The sequence below is a fragment of the Pan troglodytes genome, chromosome 2 (assembly GCF_028858775.2).
Source record: "Pan troglodytes isolate AG18354 chromosome 2, NHGRI_mPanTro3-v2.0_pri, whole genome shotgun sequence".
NCBI classification, from domain to species: Eukaryota; Metazoa; Chordata; class Mammalia; order Primates; family Hominidae; genus Pan; species Pan troglodytes.
Window position 1 is genome coordinate 163,440,301 of NC_086015.1, and position 25,937 is coordinate 163,466,237.

General features: G+C 36.9%; 1 protein-coding gene across 6 annotated transcripts in view; it reads right to left on the reverse strand.

Moving 5' to 3' along the window:
• Positions 1-25,937, reverse strand: part of IFT80 (intraflagellar transport 80) — a 146,980-nt gene that overhangs the window by 9,159 nt on the left and 111,884 nt on the right. For all 6 annotated transcript variants that reach the window (XM_063805243.1, XM_054680288.2, XM_054680287.2 and 3 more), the window contains 7 exon segments: positions 19,644-19,708; positions 16,339-16,474; positions 14,527-14,674; positions 13,055-13,226; positions 11,448-11,537; positions 11,173-11,345; positions 2,283-2,406 (listed from right to left, as the gene is read on the reverse strand). In XM_063805243.1, the coding sequence (XP_063661313.1) occupies positions 2,283-2,406; positions 11,173-11,345; positions 11,448-11,537; positions 13,055-13,226; positions 14,527-14,674; positions 16,339-16,474; positions 19,644-19,708 (908 nt within the window).

Consider the following 25,937-nt stretch of genomic DNA (forward strand, 5'->3'; position numbering starts at 1 on the left):
GGAGTCAAAGTAACCTATATAGTTTCTGGATGGAAAAAAAAAACCCTAAAATACCTAAGAAAGCCATGTTGTTCTGGTACTCTTATGATTAAAGTATTATATTTTGGTAACAGTTGAAAATATGTATAATGAAAAAGATGATAAAGATGTTAAGTTTTTGCTATCTAAAATATAATTTTCTTCATAGTAAGGACTTTCTTTTCTTTCTCCTCCCCCCCTTCTTTCCTTCCTTCCTTCTCTCTTTCTCTTTTTCTCTTTCTCTCTTTTCTTTCATTCTGACAGGATCTCACTCTGTCACCTAGGCTGGAGTGCAGTGGCATGATCTCAACTCACTTCAGCCTTGACCTCCCAGGCTCAGGTGATTCTCCTACCTCTCCCAAGTAGCTGGGACTACAAGCATGAGCCACCATGTCCAGCTAAGTTTTAAATTTTTTGTACAGGTGGGATCTCACTATGTTGCCTAAGCTGGTCTCAAACTCCTGGACTCAAGTGATCCTCCTGCCTCAGCCTCCCAAAGTGTTGGGATTATAGGCTTGAGCCACCACACCTGATCAGAACTATATTTCCTATGTTCTCAAAAGTATCAAATGTGAATATTGAAAAAATATTGATGGTGAGGAGGAAAAAGCAGAGTAGTTTAATCTGCTTTAAAATTATACAATAAACAAGGTGAGTGCTCAGTTTTAACATATGATCATATATTCAAAACTGTGACACAAAGGTCAGATTACCTGACCTTTGTGTTACAGTTCTTTGGGCTGCTTAGCACTGTTTTGGTGGTGGCTGCTGTCATATATTATGAATCAGAGTGTAGCCCCAGAGATCCCAGGGATGCTGTGTTTGTCCTAATAGTAGAGTATGCCCAAACTCCCAGGATTCACTTCAGTACTAAGCAGGTTCCAAATGAAATCAAAAAAAGGTTTGTGGAGCTTCTATAAAACATGTCTCCTTTCTACCATGAAACCCACAACTTGTAGCTATCCTGGATCCAGATGTCGAAGTTGCACTGCTAAACTCTAAGAATGGTCTCAAAGGCCTCACTAACATGAAAATTGTTCTGAAGTGCAAAAATGTAGATCAAGACACTACGTATTCTAAATACAATAAGTAGATAATGTTGGCTTTAATAGAAATTGTGGGTGCCTTCTCTCTATCTTCTCTCCTCTTCCTAAGGCTCCTCTAACCCAGTCTGCCCCTATGATCAATCAGAACATTCCATTTTATTCTATACCAAGAAGGTATGCTCCCACACAATCTATAAGCTCCAAAGAGACATAAGAGGCTGTATCTGATTTTAACCCCTAGCATAGTGTCTAGGCCAGAGTGAGATATCATACATTTTTTGAATAAATGAATGAATAAAAGGCTAAAGAAAGTGGTTCACAGAGCTGAAAGAAAGGTCAGCCTTGTCTTGTAATCACAGCTCTTAGGAGTCAAGCTTCTTGGATCTATATGGCTAGTAACATGAGCTCTGTTTCTGCTGTCTGGGCCTAAAAGAATCTGGCTAAGTGGCTATAATCAGTTATGCTCTAGGCAATGGGGCAAACTCATTCTGGGTCTCCTTGTGGGCTGATCTATACTGGAATGACTTCCTTCTTTTTATTTTTATTTGTTTATTTAGAGGTGGGGTCTTGCTATGTTGCCCAGGCTGGCCTTGAATTCTTGGGCTCAAGCAGTCCTCCTGCCTCAGCCTCCCAAATAGCTGGGACTACAGGCATGCACCACTGCATCCCAGAATGACTTTCTTCTAATTAGAGTAATAAAATCTGAGATTCTGGTAGGAGCCTGGGAGGCAAAGGCTAAGTCTTCTTTGGTTCTAGGTAGTGAAATCTACCTAGGCTAGGCACTTCTAGGAGGTGCAACCTAGCTTTCTAGAATTCTACAAAGTGACCAACTATGCATTTTCTGGTCAGTGCCCTCTGTGCATATATATTTCCCCTGCAGCAGAAGAGGCAGCTGGTGGCAGGTGAAATTTAAGAGTTAGAAGCTTTTATTCCACCCCTCTATATTATTTATCTAAAAATATCAAATAGCACCCAACTTTAGCACAAATGGAATATTATGAAGACAGACTTGAGTTAATCAAAATATGCCTGCAAGATTCCAGAGAAAAATTTAGTACTATAATTACAGTCAAAATAAGATGTCATAAGGCAAAAAGTAATTCTTTTAGAGGTTAAAAGATTCAAAATTTGAATCATTCACATTTTGTCTCATTAGGATGAATATGACATATACTTAAAACGCATATGTATTATTATACAAAATTGTGAAATACTTACGCCTTCTGCATAATGCAAGTATCGTTTATTAGTTTCCTGTTTACCAAATGTCTCCAAAAACTTTTGACGGTAAGCAAGAACTGTATCAACATGTGTTTTGTATTTTACAGCCAATTCCAGTGCCCTATAATGAGAAATAAAACAGATTATTAACATTGTTTGTGTCAGACTCCATGAGTAGTAGAGTTCTGGAGCTGGGGATAAGACAAATGGCTCTTCCCTCTGTTTATTCCACAATATGAAATACCATTTTCTACCTCATCCATCTTGCAAATTCCTACTTATATACTTCAGGGCCCAGATCAAACATGGCCTCTTCTCCCTGACCAGCTCTTCTTGTAGAAATAAATGACAATTATCTTATCTATGCTTCATACCATTTATATATATATTATTATTACAGCACTCCTTATAGTACAATTGTTATGAGTCTTTTTTCTCCACTAGCCAATACACTTATTGAAGGGAGACATTTCTCTTTGGTGAGTAATACAGAGTACATATGTGGTAAATATGCATTGAAAATATTTTTGAGGCTGGGCACAGTGGTTCATGCCTGTAATCCCAGCACTTTGGGAGGCCAAGGTGGGAGGATCACTTGAGGTCAGGAGTTCAAGACTAGCCTGGCCAACATGGCGAAACCCTGTCTCTGCTAAAGATACAAAAATTAGCTGGGCATAGTGGTACATGCCTGTAACCCCAACTACTCGGGAGGCTGAGGCGGGAGAATCGCTTGAATCTGGGAGGTGGAAGTCGCAGTGAGCTGAGATCACGCCACTGCATTCCGGCCTGGGTGACAGAGCGAGACTCAAAAAAAAAAAAAGAAAATATTTTTGAAATCATCCTGTAATTCAAGTGAATGAACTTCCCCACAGTGTAAGTGGTCCCATTATTTTGACCATTTTCATAAGTCTATACTGAGTTTATAAAATTAAAAACTGGTATCTTTACATTATTACTATAGCAAATTAAAAATCTTATGAAAATAACAAATTGAGGCTAAGAAGTCTGAGAAAATGCCTTTTGCCATCTGAGTCTCAGGAAAAGTTGACAGTCATTTAAGTTTTATAATTCAATCAATATTTATGCAAGTTATTTTTAAAGTAATATTTTATTTAAATGGTAGATGATAACTAAATAAATTGCTGCTGAAAATAGTGGTATAAACTAAAGACATAAAATATATACACTGATGATAATTTGCAGGAAAATAAAAAGATTAATCCTCAGTTCCAGGCTTACTTTCACATGTGGGTTTTGGACAGCACCTCAGCCACTGCAATCCTGTGCATAACTCATATTAGTTGAGTCGGGAACAATCCAGTGGACTATAGCTCTCTTACACTGTTCACTGTCATCTTGTTTCAAAATAAGATAACAGTCATCATAATAGTCAAAAGCACATTATTTCTCAAGTTCTCTTGCTTTCTAATATGACATATGACTTCTGAATATTCCAGTCAGGATTTATCAGAGCCAACTATTATAAGTCTGTTGTTTTAGCAAAGCTGACTACTGATTAGATTTTTTGCAACTAGACTCTTCACTAGGAAAATCTGGTTCATTTTTGGCATGCTTTGGTTTGGCTTACTATTTTTTTTTTAGATGGAGTCTCATTCTGCCGCCCAGGCTGGAGTGCAGTGGCATGATTTTGGCTCACTGCAACCTCTGCCGCCAGGGTTCAAGCAATTCTTCTGCCTCAGCCTCCCAAGTAGCTGGGAATACAGGCATCCGCCACCATACCCAATTAATTTTTGTATTTTTAGTAGAGACATGGTTTCACCACATTGGCCAGGCTGGTCTTGAACTCCTGACCTCAAGTGATCTGCCTGCCTTGGCCTCCCAAAGTGCTGGGATTATAGCTGTGAGCCACCGTGCCTGGCTTGGTTTGCCTTACTATTGATCAAACTAAATAGTCACTTTAAAAAGTATTTTAGACATGGTGTATGTATTGATTGACAACTGATAGACTTTTGAGAGATATTAAACACTTAATATGAAAAAATTATGAATGTAAGTTATATATAATATAAATGGTAATGCCAAAATTGGGCAAAATGATTTCTTATATATAAATTGACATACACTGTATTGTGAAATCCAAGGGTCAGTATTTGCTACCATCACACATTCTCACAAAATTCCCTCATTCCTCTGTGACCTTACGTCTTTCAGAAAAAAAAACAGGCAGAAAAGAATGTAAAGTTACTAGAATATAGAGGGGAAAAGTGGAAGATAAAGAAGGCAAAAAAGCAATTCATGGAGGCTCAAAAAAGGAGAAACAGAAGTAAAGATGCCTCAGTTCTGCTAACCGTCTCCCATATAATCCCCCCATGTATATCCCTAAGGCTCTGATTCCAGTGGTGTATGTGTGAGTGGAGACTGATGAGCTACTTTTTTTTGTCACCTTAGAAGCTCCATCTCCCATTCTTTCTTTATGATTGTACATGATCAGGGAAGGAGATCTTGATTGTGCAAAACTGAAAGTATTCTCAATGGGGAGTACATAAAATCATCCATTCTGGGTTGGAGCTTTTCCAAAATTCTGAATGAGATACTATGGTATGAAACATCAATACATTTAATTATGTAGAAAGAATAGAATATGATGTCTAATCCTGCATTTAGATGCTAGATCCTAAGAATTATCTATCATTGTCATTATTATTATTATAATAAAATATGTATCGATTGAATAGCAATGGCTAAGGGTAAACATTCAAATGATATGTGCTATTTTAAATGTTCTCTAAAAGCACATACTGGGTAAAAAAATGTTTCTTCTCCACATTTAGGAGGGAACTTACTCCAAATTATATAAGGGTTTTGGGAACAGTATGTCTCTAGTTTTAAAATGGTTATTTGGCAACCAAACAAATGTGACATTAGATTCTAAGGCTGGAATAAATCCATGTATTTTAAATAGAAGGAAGTTATATAAAAAGATGTTATAGCTTCAAAATATGATTATTGCATAACTTGAATGAAGCAAAATCACTTTGTATAACTGGTAGATTAGAAATTATTTTTATTAATATGCACATAAAGGATTAACATGCATATTTAGAGTTTCTAGTTTCTACCTCTCTTAACTTCAGTTTTTGAGAACAGACTACTACCAAATGTCCAAAGTGGATAGCAAACAGATAACTTGCTTACCTATAACTCTTCAAGAGCTGTACCTTATTAGGTTGCAGGCAATTTTCAAATTCAAACATGAAAGACAGAAGCATAAACCAGCAAGACTATGCTTCTCAAGTGGAATATCACATATGAACAAAACAAAATCTGTTCCCTTCTAGAGGATTTAAACAAATATAGAGATTCAGGGATATTAAAAGCAATCTAATGTATTTAGCATCTAACAAATTCTATCCTTCTGGAATGATAGAATATCACCATTTTGTAAGCTCAAATTAATAGATTTGGGCAATGATCATCAATGGCTACTAACATCACAAAAAATACCATGAAAAACCACTACAGCCAGTCATTACAAAAACATCTAACACTACTATAATGAAGTCTTATCAAAAAAAAAAAAAACCTAAATCTAATCAAGTTCCTAGATTCAACAACCAATTTGCAACTAATTCAGGGGACAGAGGACTATGTTAAAGTACACCACAAAGATGCAATGTTTGTCCAAAGATCCAATAATGTCCACACTATGGTAAATTCTATAGGTCCAGTTTCTTCAATGGGAAAATTGCAAGAAAACACAAAAAAGAATAGGAGAAGCTATAGATTAAAACAAATTTAAGAACATATCAACGAATCACAGTGTGTGGATCTTTATTGGATTCTGATTCAAACAAACCATAAAACAAAACAAAACACTTATGAGTGAAACAGAGAAATAAGAACAGTGAATATAATTACTGTTTACTTTTTAAGGTATGAACGCAATATTGTGGCTATGTTAAAAAAAATTTAGAGATACACGCTGAAATATTTACAGAAAAAATGATATAATGATTGGGGTCTGCTTTAAAATAAATGGTAGGGTAAGGGTAGAAATTGTTCACAAATTGATCATTGTCGAAGTGAATGATGGGTACATTCAGACTATTCTCTCTACTTTTGTATGTGTTTGAAATTTTCCATAATAAACAATTTTTTAAAATTCCATCTTTTCATCCCTTCTGATCTCTATTGCTAAATTCTCTTCTTAAAGCACACCCTTAAATATTGGTATTCAGCAGATATCTCCTTGCTGCTCTCTTTTCTCAAGTTTTCGTGATTAACCTCAGCCATACTCATGGCCTCAACTACTGTCTGTAGACTGATAATTCCTTCACTGGCTTTCCCCTCAATGTCTAGCATCTCTCATGAACATTAAACTTGTATATCCCACTCCCTACTGGGCCTTATGAACTGTATGTAGAAAGTCAATTAAAGGTAAACAAATTCAAATTGTTAGATAGCTTAACCATTACCTTATACTTGTACAAAAAATCTACTACAGCTCTGTTCTATACACATATTCAATGTGGGCCTTCCCTGCAGCTAAAGTACATAAACAAATTCAAGCCCTGTGCATAGGTTATATGTAAATACTACGCCATTTTATACGAAGAACTTGAGCATCCCAGATTTTGGTATCCTGGGGGTCCTGGAACCAATCCTTACCCATTTCATGAATACCAAGTGATTACACTTAATTATCTGTTGAATGAATGAATGAATGTGCAGTTGGAACAAATACTCCAAATTGTTTCAGAAATATCTGTAGAACTTTGAAATAAAAACAATATATAAGTTTCCTGAGAGTTTCTTAGCAGCTATAATTACTTTTGCTGAATATTTGCAGTCCTTTCTTATCCAATCTTGATATTTATGCTAAAAGCAATGGGAAACTATGAATTTCACTGAAGTGGGCTTTATTGAAGTGAATCAGAGGTCAAGAGTGATACGATCAGATTTCCATTGTGAAAAGATCACTATGACTGCAGAGTGAAGAATGGGTAGGAAAGAGACAGAGTAGATAAAGGGAGATCAGTGATGACATTAAGCAGAAAAACTTGGATCAACTTACGTAATGGTACTGGTAGTGAAGTGGATGAGTGTTAGAGGCATTTGGGAGGGAAATGGTTGATAATAGGGAGGGGGAAGGTGAGGAAAATGTTAAAAGTAACTTCTACATTTCCAGCTTTGTACAGCTGAAAGAATGATAAGATAAATTAGGCTGGAGGAGGACCAGGTTTATGAGGGAATAAACATAAATTTGAGCTAAAAAATGTGAGATATCTAATGGACATGTTAAGTAGGCAGTTGGAGAATTGAATTCTGGAAGCAAATATGGGCAGAACAGAAGGCTAGATGAGAGATGCATATTTTGGAGTCTTAAGTGTATAGATAGTGTAGTGTATAAATAATGGTCAGAATCCAGGAACAATGCTCTGGGATCTTTATCATCTTGTCAGGTAGACTCAGAGATCTCTACCAGCACATGACCAAACCACTGGCTTACAATTAGGTAAAAGCAAGAAACACATGAAAAGGAGATGCCAGGAGATAAGAAGAATGGAGGAGCACCCAGAATTCATTCTCTTTCCTCATTACATCTTCTTTGACCTTCTTGTTTACCCTCTCCCTGAGATCTAATGATCTCAAGACAAGGTCCCTTACTGAGAATTGGAAGGTGAAGGGGGGCATGCGGGGAACAGGATATAAGGATAGCAGGGAAAGTTTGAGGTCTCAGCAAAAAATAAGTAGAGACACATGATATAAGCCTTAAAGGACTGGAGATTTTATAAGATAGGGAAGTAAAGATGAGGGAGGCAAAAAGGACACCAACTCCACTCACACTGGATCCTAAGGAATGTAGAGTGGAGAGAATAAATTGACTCCATTTGAGAGGACTGGTAGAGAAGTGGTGTTCTCTTCTCTACCTTCTCTTCCAAATAAAGGTAGGTTTCATTTGGGTCAAGGAGGTACAAGAAATGTTCAGAAGGTTATATTATAGGCCATCAGAGGCAAATTTCCTCACCTTCTTCTGTGATACCTACTCACTCACTGCATGTATCTACACCCAATAAATGTTTGAAGAGGAGGAATGCTGCAAAATGAGAAGAGTATTGCATAGAGAGTAAGAGCATGAATATTAACTACCTACTATGTATAGATAATGTGAAATGTTTCTGCTCTTCAGGAAGTATATAATCTGTAAGAGGAAAGACGATTTAATATCTGCAAAGATAAATAGAGAGAGAAATAGTAATCCCGTAAAAACAACATAAGCATGGCCGGGTGCAGTGGCTACGTCTGTAATCCCAGTGCTTTGGGAGGCCAAGGCAGGCAGATCGCTTCAGGTCAGGAGTTCAAGACCAGCCTGGCCAACATGGTGAAAGCCCGTCTCTACTACAAGTACAAAAATTAGCCTGTAATCCCAGCTACTTAGGTGGCTGAAGTAGGATAATCACTTAAACCCAGGAGGCAGAAGTTGCAGTGAGCCGAGATCGTGCCGCCGCACTCCAGCCTGGATGACAGAGCGAGACTCCATCTCAAAAAAAACAAAATGATATATGCAATGGTACCAGCCATAGATAATTGATTGCTTAGTGATAAATTGAGCTCTTTTTTGATATTAGACAACTTGGGGGTTCAAATCCTAGATTTTGTGCTTATTTATATGTAAACCTCAATTTCCTCATTTGTAAAATGGGGCTGGTAATATCTAAACTTCTGGAGTTGCTGAGATAACCTAACGACATGATATATAGAAAGTGTCTAGCACAATTAATTCCTAGCACATCATAACCACTGAGTAAGTGGAGGCCAGTGTTTAGAAGTACTATTTCAACCTCTGTATGTTCCCACTAAACATTAGTATGTGGGTCATTTTTTATTCTTTAGATGGAAGTTTTTTTTACAGAATTGATGTACTGAACCATATCAATCTAAAAGGAGGAATGCTGCAAAATGATTATTAATGGTCACCAAGCAGTTAATTATGTACTGCTGGTACCATTGTTTATATTGTTTTTACTGGATTACTGTTTATCTCTCTAATTATTTATCTTTGCAGATATTTATGTTATCTTTCCCCTTATGGATTATATGCTTCCTGAACAGCAGAAACATTTTACATTACCTTTACATAGTAGGTAGTTAATATTCATTCTATGTGCAATACTCTTCATCATTTTGACATTTGACTATTATTAATGACAACAAAATGGAATTCCATTAGGTTATAAGCTTTTTAAGATAAAGACCATTATCTTAAAATTTTTTTTGTTAAATTGTACAGTATTCAGAATGCTATAGCAAGAGTAGTGTCTATGATTTCAACATAGTTTTTCAAAAACACTGGTCAAAAGAATGCTATAAACACAATTCTTCCCCATTTCTCTATTAGCTGGGTAATGATACATATAATTTTCTATAAGTTATTTAACATAAAATTTAAAAAATATTCACACTGTCTAAACTAGTGACCTTAAACTTTATGAATTATGAATAAATTCAGGACAAAGACAATGGCTTATTTATTTATTTACTTAGATGGAGTCTCGGTCTGGTCGCCCAGGCTGGAACTCCCAGGTTCAAGCAATTCTCCTGCCTCAGCCTTCTGAGTAGCTGAGATTACGGGCGTGTGCCACCATGCCCAGCTGCTTTTTCTGTATTTTTAGTAGAGACGATGTTTCACCATATTGGCCAGGCTGGTCTCAAACTCCTGACCGTGTGATCCGCCTGCCTCAGCCTCTCGAAGTGTTGGGATTACAAGCATGTGAGCCACTGTACCTGGCAGCCTGTTTATTTTTATAGAATGAAAAACATCTTTCATGATCCTTTGTACAGATAAACAATGAATTTGTGTTAATAAGGGACAAAAATAGAGTAGCTAAATTATATGAATAGTATAGATCATTAGCCATAAATTAAATAAGGAGACTACAGTATGTCAATCATAAAATTAACCGTCTGCCATTTTTGTTACTTTTAGTCAAGGGAAAGACAGAGATAAAATATCTATAGAAATTCTAATCTAAGGAAGTTTAACTAAAGAGCCTTGTAATTGACAGATACAGGGGTTATTTTTCAGCCCAGGCAGAAACAAAGATCATGAAAGACACTTCAAACCTGGAAAAATATGTCAATTCCATAACAAACTACATCAGGAGTACATAAAAACTATAGTTTTGTTCACTGGGAGACATGTACCTGAGAGAATGAGTGGGAGGAACCTCTTATGTCACAGAGAAGAGCAGCATGCCACTTTGCCTCAGAAAGCAATCTGTCCGAGAGCCTAATGTAAGGCTGTTGATTGCTGTTGACCAATCCTTTCCTCTTTTTCCTTAGTACTACACATCTCTCTTGGTTCTTTTCTCTGCCTTTCCGACTGCTTTATGGAATAACATTTGGTGTCTTTCTTTTCTTTCATCCATCTCATAATGTAGTGGATGTCTTTTCATTCCACATATTCCCCAGGCAATTGCATCCATTTCTCTTGCTTCAACTACTATCCATTTGCTAATGACTCCTAAATCTAAACCTCTAGTTCAGATATTTCTTATGAGCTCCAGGTCCACTTAATCAACGATTATAGCTTTTTGCGAGTATTTCAAATTCAACTTGGCTAAAATGAAACTCAATATCTTCCCTACCAAATCTGCAAATGGTATGGTGTCATGATCTCTCCAGTTGCTAAAACCAAAAATTTAGGAAACACCCTAGCCTCTCTTCTTCACACCCCAACTTTTAATCAGTCAAAAGTTCAGAGAAGAAATAAATTGCAAACTATTCACAAATATAAATATGAATAAATTCTTCTGTGGTGTTACGAAACTAAAATATAGTGGAAAATGTAATTTACTAAGTGGTAGATGGAAAAATACATTAAGGTCAAACAGATTTTGGAATTGATGGAAAGCATTCTTATTACCTTTCCCAGTTGTAGAGATTAATATTGATCTGGATTGCTTGATAAACAAGGCCAGCCTGAAGAAGTACTATTTCAGCCTCCTGTATGTTCCCACTAAACAGTAGTATGTGGGCCATTTTTGATTCTTTAGATGGAAGATTTTTTATAGAATTGATGTACTGAACCTTATCAATCTAAAAAAGAAAAGAAAAATATTGAAGTAGATAGTAACAGAAATATAATAAATTACGCTAAGAAAAAACACATGTACATATATGTAAACATTAATTACTTACTTCACCAATTGCTGCATAGGCTATTTCTGCAGTAGTCATATCTCGATTAGCAACTGCCATAGCAGCTAGACAAGCCCACATGGTTTGCTCCTAAAGTAAAGTATGAGAACAATTATCTTAACTATGTGACTGAACTGCCTTAAAATAAGCAGTGATTTAAATACTCATACTAAAATGATATTTTAATTTAAAAAATAAAAATTACTGAGCAGGGCATTAAAAAAAACAAATAATGTGGGAATTTCATTGTGGCCATTTTGTTAAAATATATTAATACACAGAAAACTTTTGAATGAAATTTTCAATTTTGAGTTATTAAGATTTCTGAATTTAAAATAATAACTCAAGGTTATAAACCTTCCAGTCTTTTTGACGAGGTATCAAAAAATGTAATTTATAGGGAACCAAAGAAATAGTGAAGTTCTCAGACAATGATATCATGGTAGATTGCTACTGATATACCAGTTAAGAAGAAATTACTTAGGCAGATAGTGAGGGTACAGAAGTCCTTTACGATAAGGTTTTCCTTTTAATGAAAAGCAGCCCCCAAATCATTTTCTTTTCTAACAAAGAGCAGCCTATAAAATAGAGCTGCAGATATAAACAAGGAAGCTGGAAGCTTGCATGAATGAATGCCAGTAGTTGTGCCCATAGCAATATGCTACCTGGGACTAGGGATGTTCAAACAACAGCTCCATCTTCTCTTTTTGCCAGCCATCTGTACAGTAAGGAGTAGACAAGATGGCACTGGCCAGGTGGAAAGTCTATTTGCATAATAAGATTAGGGTGGGGCAACCAGCCTTCCCTGTGCTATGTAAAGGTCACACCTGGTCAAACCAATCTGTGAGCACTATGTAAATCAGACACGGCCTGCTCAAGCCTGCCTATGAAATCTGCTGCAGTCCATCACTTTTCCCTTTTTGGATTCCTCTCTCTGGCAAGGAGCTGCTCTCCTCTCTCCTTTCTTCTGCCTATTACGCTTTCCACTCCTTAACCTACCCACATGTGTCCGTCCTTGATTTTCTTGGTGTGAGATGACAAACTCCGGGTATTTACCCCAGACAATGATGCTATTCACCACCAACAACCCATTGTTAAAAAAAGCATCTAAAAGTCATTTCACAAAAGTGTATTCTAAGGAATGTTCACTGATGTTCAATAAAAAAGGTCTATGGTCAAACATGTTTGAAAAATACTAGATTCAACCAAGTTGGAAAAAGGCTGACCGAAAGCAGAGATTCTTAACCTTAGCTGTACAAAACAATCATCTGAGGAAATTAAAAAATATGCCCAGGACTCAATCCAGATATAATGAATTAGAATCTCTACGGAAGTAGAACTTGGGAACCTGACTTTCAGAAAACTTCCACAGAAGATTTTTATATGTGCCAGTATGGAAAAACAGTTTAAATTTTTATAGCATCTTCAGAGAATAAATCACACAGCAACATGTATTCCTCTGTATTGCCCATGTCTTTACTTATAAAAAAAGACATGATCTTATTCACAATTTTTCCAGCCTTTAAGCCTATTATCATTACTCATTTTGCACAAAGGTAAACTACTATGAAATATATATACAACTATGAATCTAAAATGTAAATTACCTTAACAAAGCGACAAAGTCTTACAGCATCTTCCCATTTTGAACTGCTTACATATTCATGGAGAATAGCAGGATATGGTGATATGCTGATGTGAACCAGGGAGCCATCAGCTCTTCTAATAGTTACTTGATTTCCAACAAAACTCACAATATGGGGATTTTTACTAAATTCACTGTTGAAAAAAAAGCAAAGTACAATTTAAAGTTGTATTCTGAGCAAAATTTTTCATGTATATTAAATCTGAGGAGTGGACCGTGAAATATACACGGAGTCTCCAATCTCCAAAAGGCACACCCCCAAAGGTTAACTCCAGGGAGAATGTATATGTTCAAAAAAAATTTCAATGTATTTATTTGAATACATATTCTCCCTGGAATTAACTTTGAATGTAAACATTTGAATATAACTTGCTATATAAAGTAGCAAAAATTATTACATATTTGAGAGCTATTCCTAAGAGCATTTGAAATCATCTTTTTTTCCCTGAGGCTTAAGATAAATCACAACAATTTATATAGCTTTAGCTTTTAAAAGTATTAAAGGGTAAAACAATAAAAAGTAAACTAAATTCCAAGACTATTTTCTCAGAATAAAAAGAGGTGAGCCAGGCGCAGTGGCTCACACCTGCAGCCTTAACTACTTGGGAAGATCACTTAAGCCCAGGCTGCAGTGAGCCATGATTACACCACTGCATTCCAGCTTTGGCAACAGAGTGTGACCTTGACTCTAAAAATAAATAAGTAAAAAGAGATGACCTTTAAATAAAAAGACTAATTTTTTTTCATTAGTCCAAATACTTTTAAAAATACACTGTTTTAATTTGATGCCTCTCTAGTTTTGTTAAGGTTTTGAATTTGAATACTAAAAACAAACTCAAAACAGATTTGAAAACTAAGCTAAGGTCTAGAATTAAGAAGCCTTTGTATTCCTATTTTGTCAAGAATAAGAGATCTCCTTGCTATTTGTTAGAGAATTTAGGAATATAAATGGTTTGATTTTCTGAAGCATATAAATTTTTAAAAATTTCAGTAACTTTGGTCTTTTCCTACTTTTAATATCAACCAAAAATTCAATTCTAGAGACATTTACATTCTTGAAAGTGTTAACGTCAATGATAATCTGTGACAGCGTTGGGTAGTTGTCACAAGGTTGTGCATCCTGAAAAATCTTAAAGAGTGCCTAGACTAAAATCACTTGATCACACTGAGAAAACTACCTGAGCTACCATTACACAATATTAAGCTTGAAAATTATATTCATATAAGGGACAAATAAATAATTCATATCATACCACACTTTCAACTTGATTCTGTCACTTAAGTCTCAAGCTAGCTTTAGCCGAACAATTTATTCATCAATAAATCTGACTAATGTGTAAAACACCTTGCAGGGTTGAAAATAGAAGCCAAAACATGATACTCTATTAGAGTTTTATTTACTACAAAACAGAATTATATGCAGTAAAATGTTACCTTGCATCCCTTTCATATAATGTTTTAGGCAAAATGTCTCTGTCCACATAAACTGTATTGGGGTAATACCACACTATAAATCGAGTATCTTGAAGTCCACAAAGGATATTGCATGTATCGTTCCATGCCAAAGTATGCACCATTGTTCCTTAATTTAAAAAGAATGTTAATGTGCTATTAGCTTTAATATGTAAGAATTAAAAATAGATCTTCAAAATGCCTGACAAACAAAATCCCATATAATTTCTGGTAGATATGACTCTACTTTCTGATTCTATAATGGTGAAAAACACATACAAAACAATCACACAAGAATTTACAGAAATATTTGAATGCTTTACTTAGAACCCTTATATTTTTAATTTGTAAATCTTTCTTTCAGTGACAATTTAGCTGCAGCAGCTAAAGACTTGCTAATAAGTTAATCCTCTTGCCCTCAGGCCATCAAGCTCCAGATGATCCTCAGTGAGGAATACCGTCCCCTCAATATTCAAGAGTCACTCTTCTACAGGGGACCCCTAGTCTGCCCATCAGTGGGACATGACAGAGGTGAAGTCCTCTCTTGTCTCCCTTGGACCTAGCTGCATACTGCTTTCACCAACCCACGGAGCCACCCTGCCCTGACAGCTAGCAAGAGGCCAAGATCCACAGAATAACCACCATTGCCCCTCTGTCAGCAGGAAGCAGTTACAGAAGACTGACTTTTGTCCATTTTCCCCATAGAATTGGGGTCTTGGACTCTTGAGGGTGGAAATGTTACAGCAGGTAGTCAGGCAGACATGAGCAAGTCAGGAGAGGCCCCTGCCACCAGCACCAGGAATGTCAGGTGACCATCAGGTGATGGTCAGGCTGTTGTTAAGCTGTCTCTCTAAAATAATAATTGGTTGCAGCCAGTGCCAGGGAAAGGTAGTCTCTCAATATAAACACCGAAACTGGAAATCAGTAGCTTCTCAATAAGATCTCAAGAGCTAGGTGAGTGGGCTCACACATGACTAACAGGCAAAATGGTGGAGGAGTTTAACTGGTATACAAACTTCCTCTAGAAACACTGGAGTGGTAAGGGAAAAACGCCTCAAGTGAGCATGTGTATAACTTTAGTAAACACACTGTGCATGTGGCCCCTCCCAGGTGCTGGCAGGCCACTATACATGTGGACAGCCCACCCAAGGGAAGAATTAGGGCAGAAGGGTTGCAACTCCCCAGAAGCATGCCAAAGTATAAAACCCCAAGTCAAAGATCAAACAGTGCACTTGATCTCTCAAGCTGCCTGCTTGCCCTCTACCAAGTTTACTTTATTTCCTTTCTTTCCTGCTCTAAAGCTTTCAAATAGGCCGGGCCCAGTGGCTTACGCCTGTAATCCCAGCACTTTAAGAGACGGAGGCAGGTGGATGGCTTGAGCTCAGGAGTTCGAGACCAGCCTGGGCAACATGGTGAAACCTTGTCTCTACCAAAAATACAAAAAAATTTAGCTGGATGTGGTGGCACATGCCTGTAGTCCTAGTTACTTGGGAGGCTGAGGCAGGAGAATCACTTGAGCCCAGGAAGCGGAGGTTTTGGTGAGCCTTGATCTTGCCACTCCACTCCAGCATGGGTGACAGAGTGAGACCCTGTCTCAATAAAACACAATAAAAATTCAAAAATAAAGCTTTTTAATAAACTTTCACTCCTACTTTTTTAAAAAAAGGGTTAAATAGCTAAGAAGTATTACAAGATCAAAACATTAAAACATTTCCAGATTCATTCAAATTATTTATTACAGCAAATATAAGAAAGTTGACAATTAAAACTTAAAATGTATTAAAATTATTTTACCAAGCTTGATAATTTGTTCTTCCTTCCCAAATCGTTTCACAGAAGTGATACAGAGATCTCTATTTTTATCAATGAAAGCAATTTTTCTATCATTGGTAAGTCCTTTTTGATCCAGAGCAATTTCCAAGATTTCATTCTAAAATTTTTTTAAAATGTAAATACTGGGTTAGTTTTAGTGTTTGACATAAGATCATTTTAATTAATTATAAAATCATTTCCTTTAAAATCAATTAAATGTCATTTACCCATTTATAATGATAAAATGTCCGTTAAATAATTTTAAACTGCCAATATGTTAATCGTTCAAAAGCTGCACTGAAGTATATTTGCCTGACATCCAAGGAAAAGATACCTCTTAAAATACAATAAAATAATATGTATTTTGATATTCTGTAGGCTGAGAAACACTCGATCTGTCCTGTCCTACCTTTCGTAGTCAAGGTGAAAGGGTCAGGCAATTCTGAGTATCATATGAGAGGTCTATTTTGATTAATAAGTTGCCTAACAACTATATCTTAAATATTTATTTAAAAAATTTTGGAAATATGTGGAAATACATCATGTGTCCAGGGCCTTAAATTCTACAGATTCTCTCACATTCATTCTTGCAAAATAGGAAACAAGCTTGTAATGTAGGTATTACTATACTTACTTTGCAAATCAGAAGACTAGACTCATATTCACTAAGTGATTTTGCTCAGAAAAAGCCAGTGTCAAGTATATCTAAACTTGCAACTCAGACTTCTAACTCCAAGATCACTGCTTTTCATTTGCTAGTGAGATGAATTTTACTATAACTTGAAAATGTTTTAATATAGATTCATTTTAATTCAAACCAAGCAAGATTTATTTACTTCCTGAAGACTTTGGTAGGAATTGTGAATTCAACCAGAATAATGACCACAACATCAAGTCATTGTATCAAAATGTACTATAAAAAACACTTTTTAAAGTAAAACAAAATACACATACACCTTTATCCAAATTGATGAATCAGTCATATACCAGTTCATAATACATTTTAAAAAGTTCAACTCTTTCTGGAATACCATAATTTATATTTTAAGAAAGAAAAGAATTTGGTTTCATATATATCAAGGCATGCATGAAATATAACTCTAGGTATTTTCAAAATGGAAATGTTTCAGAGAAACTGATCTTTACAATAAAGAATTGCTTATCATCGTCATCATCATCATCATAACCTAGTGTATTCTTTTAAAAACACTGTTAAACAGATATGATTCTCCTAAGAAATTAAAAATCAAAGATGGATAGTAATAATGCCTATGTACATAGGGGAAGAGGGGGTCCCCCACTTCATTCAGCAGGGCTTCCCCCATTTTCCTCTTGTCAAGTCCTACCACCTCCACATATGTTCTATTCTTCCTGGGTTACTCTTTGTAGTGGGACATAAAAGCAGTTTTGTGTTCATTAGAACCGTCTCCCTTGCCCTACACTAATTAATATTCATTTACTAATACACAGACTTGAGTTCTAGTTTGGGCTCTGTTATTGGGAAGATCCTGGATATGAATTTCTTCCACATATAAAATAAAATAGATTGGGTGATTTTTCTATTATTTTATAGAATGTAAAATTTAAAAATCCTTTGTATTGCATACAAATGTACTGGGTAATTGGGTGAAGTGTGACATGTAGAAGACACTTCCATTCTTATAATTAGGAAATTATAAATTATTTTAATTGTAAATTAAATTATTTTAATTGTAAATTAGGAAATTCTTACACTTAGGAAAAGTGTTACAGAAAGAGTTATAACATTAAAATAAATATTTAAGCTTATTAATTGACTCTCCTTTCAATCCTACTAACAAAAATGACTGCATCTTGAAAAGCTGAGACATTTACTCCTTTTGATATGCTTAATCTTACTGAAGAGGAAAAACTCTGCTTATATAGTTTGGATTAAAAATGACAATAACGGAGAGGTTATAGGGAAATAAGCACCTCATATATTACCAGTGCAAAGGTAAATTGATACACTCTCTTTGGAAGATAACTTCACAATACTTATTAAAATTACAAATTCTCATATCCTTTGACCCAGCAACAATATTTCAAGAATAAATTCCACAGTTACACTAGCACATGTATAAGAAGATGTATATGCAAGGTAATTCATCTTGGCAATACTGTAATACTAATGGCAAAAGATTGGAAACAGTTTAAATTCTGATACATACATAAAATGTTATACCATACAGTGGGAGGAAAAAGGGTTGGGAAAGCACTTTATGTATAGATATGGAACTATCTCCAGAAAGACAGTATTATATGAAAAAAGCAAAGTGTAAAATTGTTTGTTACATTTTTGTAAAAGGGGAAGAAGAGAACATATATCAGTTTTGTTGATACATACACTAAAAATCTCTGGAAGAATATATAAGAGATTAATAATAATGGTTACTTATTTGGTGGAGAGGCACTACAGTGATGAATAATAGGTATAGTAGGGAGACTACCACTGTATACTTTTTAATGCTTTTTGATTTCTGAATCATATGAATGTATTTGTTATTCAAATTTAAAACTAGGGCCAGGCATGGTGGCTCACGTCTGTAATCCTAGAACTTTGGGGGTCTGAGGCGAGTGGATTGCTTGAGCTCAGGAGTTCGAGACCAGCCTGGGCAACATGGCAAAACCCTGTCTCTACCAAAAACAAACAAACAAAAAAACTAATAATTACAAAAATATATATATAATTTTGAGTAACAGTTCACTAGAAGTATTAATAAAACTAAAAGTGTCTTTAGACCCTAATATATCAGCAATTTAGAAGGATAACTCAATGCAATGTGCTTCTTTTTCTAAGGCTAAAAATCAGAAACCAATAAACAACTTACAATTCAGGGTCTTTTGTACTTTGTATAGAGATTTCTTACTACAGTCTTAAAACCTAAAGAAAATGCTGGCTAAGAACAGGTCAATGAGAAAACTGCAAGATACTTAGAAACACAAATACATTTTTATTTACTGATAAGTGCTAAAATTTTAATCAAAAAAGAACATGTAACTGAAAAACAGTGAAGAGTTTGACAACAGACATATAAGTCAGATCCTTTTATTCAACTAATTTGCATGTATAGCTTCCTATCACAAACTTTACCAGTGCTTAGTCTTTAACTGTGACATCTTTAGGCAAAATAGTCAATGGAGAATGCACATTGATTTTAAATAAAAAACTAATTCCTTTGTGTCCTCTTTAAAATGAAAACATTAATTTTGAAAAGGAAATAAATAAATAGTGGCTATTTACATTAGAAGTAGTTAATGTCCATTACCTTATGAGAAAGAAACTTTCCATCACCTAACGGCTTTCCAGTTGATGCCTCAAAGAGGAAGATTACTTGAAAAAAAGTAGAACATTAATTAATGTGTTATATTAGAATTTTTACTGGTAAAATTCAGTGAAACTATTATAATCCTTATAAGAAATTATTTAACTCTCTAGACCACAGAGAGAGCAGCAGCATCCAATTTTAATTTATTAATGTGGTCACATTTCTTATGAAAACAATAAAACTGAATACTTCTTCCTAAAACACATTCCCTAATTAGAATTTTTATTAATGGTATGGCATTAATGCTCCACAGGCTCAACAATGGGAAGTCCAAATGTGAATGTAATTTATAATTCTGATAACTTTGATTTAAACTAATATAACATCATAGTGTAGAGGCCAAAGGAAAACTTCCTCTTTGTCCTTTGAAGGTTAGCTGAAAATCAACTCACAAAAGGCAGATTAATAGGAGAAATGGCATACAAATTTATTAGCTTGCATGGGGGAGAATCAGAGAGTGATTACCCTACCATACAATGGGGTGCAGATGGTTAAAAGCCACTTCTTCCCCTTTTTAAGGGAAATGGAGATGGGGAAGTGTGGATGGTTTTTAGAACAGGTAGTAAATGATTTCTAGGGGAATTCAGTGGGCATGAAGAACATACAGTGGCCTGGAACAGTCTGTTGGGCCCACAGAACACACAATGGTTTGTGACAAAAGTCTGCCCAGGTGTGTTGACAGCTTTCTGTATTTCTTCCTGCAATATGAGTTTAGTTAAGGAAAACTCAGGGAAGGGACCAGAGGGAATTGTTGTCTTCTTTGGTGGGTCTGAAGTTGAGGCAGATAAGGGAACTTCAGCACAGCATGTCAAAGCACCATATTTTGGGGTATCAGTTTCTAAGCCCCAACAATAGACCATCATATTCCGCAAAGGAAAAACATGTTGAATGTCTACTATAATGCCAGGCAACGTGTTATGTGCTGCTTAGTCTTCTGTTATTAATATGCTACTCTGGTACAATCAATAATTTATCTGGTCTTTGTCCTGGAGCTTCAAAAACCCTGAGAATTTCCTGAGTGATTAGAGTATCTTTATTATTGCTAGTGAGGAGACTCTTGGTGGGCCCCTAGATAGCTTCAGGATAGGGGCTGATAATCAGATCAAGCATGTGGTTAGAAGGTCTGAACTTTCAGGTTCCCAGTCTCTGGAGATGGGAAGCAGGCTGGAGACTGGTTCATCATGTGGCCAATGATTTAATTAACCATGCCAATGTAATAAAACCCCATACAAATTCTGAACGCCAAAGCTCAGCGGAGCTTCCTGGTTAGTGAACACACTGATGAGCTGGGAAGGTGATGTGTCCTGAGAGGAGAGGGCACAGAAACTCTGTGTCCATCCTTTATAATAAAACTGTAATAATAAGTATAGCTTTCCTGAGTTCTGTGAGTCATTTTAGTGAATTATCGAACTTGAAGGCATTGTGGGAACCCCAGAATTTATAGCCAGTTGGTCAGAAAAGTAGGCAGCTGCAGTGGGGCTGGGGGAGCCTTAGACTTGTGGCTGTCATCTGAAATAGGAGCAGTCTTGTGGAAGACTGCCCTTAAGCTTTGGTGTCTACATTAACTCTGGGTAGTGTAGAAATGAATTGCAGTATACCCAGTTGAGGTGAAAATGGAATAGTTGGTATCAGGTTACTGAAACATATGGTTTGGGAAGAGAAAGGATGAAAGGGCAGGGGATGAAGAACTTCTGATTCCTCCATGGCCATGGGGTCACCCAGGGTATGAAACACCAGCTATGCTGCAATCAGTTATTGGAGGTAAAAGTTACCAATGAAATTTAGAGATGATGCATATATCTTCTGGGGAACTGGCTCACTAAATGTATAGGAAAATGCAAAACAGTAAGAAAAAAGAGAAATATACAATCTCTTGGTAATTACTATCTATAATATAATAGCTAAAAATGAAAGGAAGAGATGAATCAAATATAAATTCTGGCCAGTCTAAATTATGGCCTCTAGTCTCAGGGCCCCTACTGAAGGAATGAATGTGTTGGGAAAGATATTGGATTCTTGCCAGTTCAAGGAACAGGCACTAGCCTCAGAGTCATTTTCAAAGGAAAAAGTTATGTTGAAACAAATCATGAAAAAGACTAAAATGATCCCTAAGAGAATAGGGACAGACAGAGGGAAGTGTCTAGAAACTCATCCAAACTGGGAAAAAAATATTTAAACAGTTATTAAGAAATACAGTGCAGTCTGGGTGTGGTGGCTCATGCCTGTAATCCCAGCACTTTGGGAGGCCGAGGTGGGCGGATCACAAGGTCAGGAGATCGAGACCATCCTGGCTACAATGGTGAAACCCTGTCTCTACTAAAAATACAAAAAATTAGCCAGGCGTGGCAGCCTGCGCCTGTAGTCCCAGCTACTCAGGAGGCTGAGGCAGGAGAATGGCGTGAACCCGGGAGGCGGAGCTTGCAGTGAGCCGAGCTCACACCACTGCACTCCAGCCTGGGTGACAGAGCGAGACTCCGTTTCAAAAACAAAAAACAACAAAAAAAGAAAATATAGCGAACAAAACTATAAAAACCCTGGAAGACAACCTAGGCAATACCATTCTGGACATGGGAACAAGGAAAGATTTCATGGCAAAGATGCCAAAAGCAATCGCAACAAAAGCAAAAATTGACAAATAGAATCTAATTAAACTTAAGACCTTCTGCACAGCAAAAGAAACTACCAACAGAGTAAACAGACAACCTACAGAATAGGAGAAAATTTCTGCAAACTGTGCATCTGACAAAAGTCTAATATCCAACATCTATAAGGAGCTTAACAAATTTACAAGAAAAAAACACTAAAAACTGGGCAAAGGACAGGAACAGACACTTAAAAGAAGATATACATGTGGCCAACAAACATATGAACAAAATAGAGAAATACAGATCAAAACCACAATGAGATACCATCTCACACCAGTCAGAATGGCTATTATTAAAAAGTCAAAAAATAACAGATGCTGGTGATTTGTGGAGAAAAGGGAATAGTTTTACACTGTTGGTGGGAAGGTAAATTAGTTCAGTCATTGTGGAGAGGAGTGTGGCAATTCCTCAAAGAGCTAAAAACAGAACTACCATTCAACCCAGCAATCCCATTACTGGGTGTATACCCAAAGGAATATAAATCAGTCTACCATAAAGACACATGCATGCGAATGTTCACTGCAACACCTATTCACAATGGCAAAGACATGGAGTTAACTTAAATGCCCATCAATAACAGATTTGATAAAGAAAATGTTGTACATATAGACTATGGAATACTGTGCAGCCATAAAAAAAATGAGATCATGTTCTTTGTGGGAACGTTGATGGAGCTGGAGGCCATTATCCTTAGCAAACTAATGCAGAAACAGAAAACCAATTACCACATGTTCACACTTATAAGTGGGAGCTAAATAATGAGAACTCATGGACACAAAGAGGGAAACAGAGACTGGGGGCTTGAGGGTGAAGAGTGGGAGGAGGGAAGAGGATCAGAAAAAATAATCATTGGGTACTAGGCTTAGTAACTAGGTGATAAAATAATCTGTACAACAAACCCCTATGACACAAGTTTACCTATGTAACAAACCTGCACATGTACCCTGAACCTAAAACAAAAGTTTTATTTGGTTGTTTTTTAAAGAAACGAGGTGAAAAAGCAAACGCTGATGGGGGTAAAATGAAAGGGAAAGAGAAAGGGGAGAGTCAAGGGACTCATCATAGCAGGGTGGAAGTCTGAGATCAAAACACAGAGGTTGGGTGGACCAATGCGGCGGTCCTGCTAGTGCCCCAACATTTAAGAGTGCTAAGCAAATCTGCTTTATTCATCTTAGTTTGGAAGAATTTGGAAAGCAGAAAGGCAAAGATGGCAACAAGAAACCTGACCTTCAATTACCTGGAGCAATGGTCTACCAATTTAATCAAGAAAAAGATTCAGGAAAGAGCCTGGGTTCCTTGGCTCAATTCTGAGCGGGGGACCCAACACCTTAAGCACATGAGTAGGCAAAATGGTCAGGGGGTGGAGAGGAGAAGACTCTAGACACCTTGACGCAAAAGTGCCATGTACTTTGGTCCAAAACCCCCTGGTGAAGCCCTAAAGGAGACTACAATTAAATTGAGAGGGTACAGAAGTGCAAGGGTTGGTAGAATTAAGGTGAAAGTTTGAATGAAAACTGGAGAGTTTGAACAGACTTTATGTGAACAGGCTGTGTCTCCTTTACCTGAATGTTTCATGGGAACAGATATTATGTCTGACCAGAACACCTCCCCCACCTACTACTGAAAGTCCTAATGGGGCCGGGCTCACACCTGTAATCTGAGCATTTTGCGAGGCTGAGGTAGGCAGATCACTTGAGGTTAGGAGTTTGAGACCCGCCTGGCCAACATGGTGAAACCCCGTCTCTCCTAAAAATACAAAAAATTAGCTGGGTGTGGTGGTGCATGCCTGTAATCCTAGCTATTCAGGAGGCTGAAGCAGGAGAATCACTTGAACCTGGGAGGAGGAGGTTGCAGTGAGCCAAGGTCATGCCACTGCACTCCAGCCTGGGCAACAGAGCGAGACTGTCTCAAAAACAGAAAAAAAAAAAAAAAAGAAAAAAAAAAAGAAAAAAGAAAGTCCTAATGGGAGTCATAACTAGATTGAGAAGATATAGAAATGCAAGAGCTAATGGGATTTAGGCGAAAGTTTTGGATGAAAATTCGTATATTTAAAACAAGCTTTGGTGGTTTTTTTGTTTGTTTTTTTGTTTTGTTTTGTTTTGTTTTGTTTAGACGAGTTTTTGCTCTTGTTGTGGCTGGAGTGCAGTGGTGTGATCTCGGCTCACTGCAAACTCTGCCTCCTGGGTTCAAGCAACTCTCCTGCCTCACCCTCCCGAATAGCTGGGATGCCAGCTAATTTTTTTTTGTATTTTTAGTAAAGTCGGGGTTTCGCCATGTTGGCCAGGCTGGTCTTGAATTCCTGACCTCAGGTGATCCACCTGCCTCGGCTTCCCAAAGTGCTGGGGTTACAGATGTGAGCCACATCTGGCCCTAAACGAGCTTTATGTTAAGTAGTTGTGTCTCATTTACCAGGATATATTATGCGGACTGATATTATGTCTGACTGGAGAGCGTTTCCTCTATCAAGTAATGTGAAACAGAGAGCATGTAAATCTACCCTTTAAGCAATATTAATTAGGAATGCAAAATGGGAATCAATAAGATTACTCTAGTTCAACAGGCCTTTAATATCAATCAGTATATGAACTAGTATGGATGAATTCTCTATACAAAAACGCTGGGTAGAATACAGATTGGAACTTACAGGCGAAAGCCTATGAACACCTCTCAGTGAAAATTACTGGGATTTTGGACTAGAGAATTCCCATCTGAGAGGCAATTACTAGCTTGCTATTTGACATTAATTGAAACTGCCCCTATAACCGAAGAATAGAAAATAATCTTGAAATCTAATGTACCCATAGTATCTTAGGTGATACTGGAAACACATTCTACTAGGAAAGGCAATGCCCAGAAGAGTTTCATAATAAAATGAAATGTATTGAGTAGGAACACATTACTGGGAAATGCAAAAAGTTACACAGTGTATTCATGAGTCTACCTGCTCTGATGGACTTTGGAACCACTTGAGTTGCTGCCAGATTCTGTTGACACTCGGACAGTGGCCTATAAACAGCTCTCAATTAACCAACAAATAGCTGCTTGGTTTATGAATAGCAGTTCAATTGTGAACATACAACATTTTATTTGTAAGGCCATTCCTCTGACAGAAGAAGGTGAAAACAAATAAGCGTGGTGGGCTGCACTGCATGCTGTTTGCCTCGATATCTGAGTTTTTATTAACTCGCAGGCCATGGTCACATGGTCAGGCAAGAAGGACAGTGGAAAACTGGCCTATTATAGGGATGCCCATATAGGGTACAGCCTCAAGGAACTTACTGTGGGAATCTGATGGGTGCATTAAGGTATGTCGTATCAATGCCTATCGGGAGACTTCCCCTTCAAGGTTCAAAAGGTGATTGGAATTGACGAGCAAATACCTCAGGATGCCTGCTTGAGGTAGCCCCCTGGGTATATGAAGCAAGTGGACACTGGGGGCTGCAGCAATGCAGAGATGAACTGAATCTAGAAATGTTCCTCTCAAACCCTCTGAGGCACAAAATACCAGTAAGAACTTTCTGTCTGCCCATGACAGACTGCAGATGGCTATAGGGCAGATTCCCTCAGAGGAAGGCCCTACACATAGCTG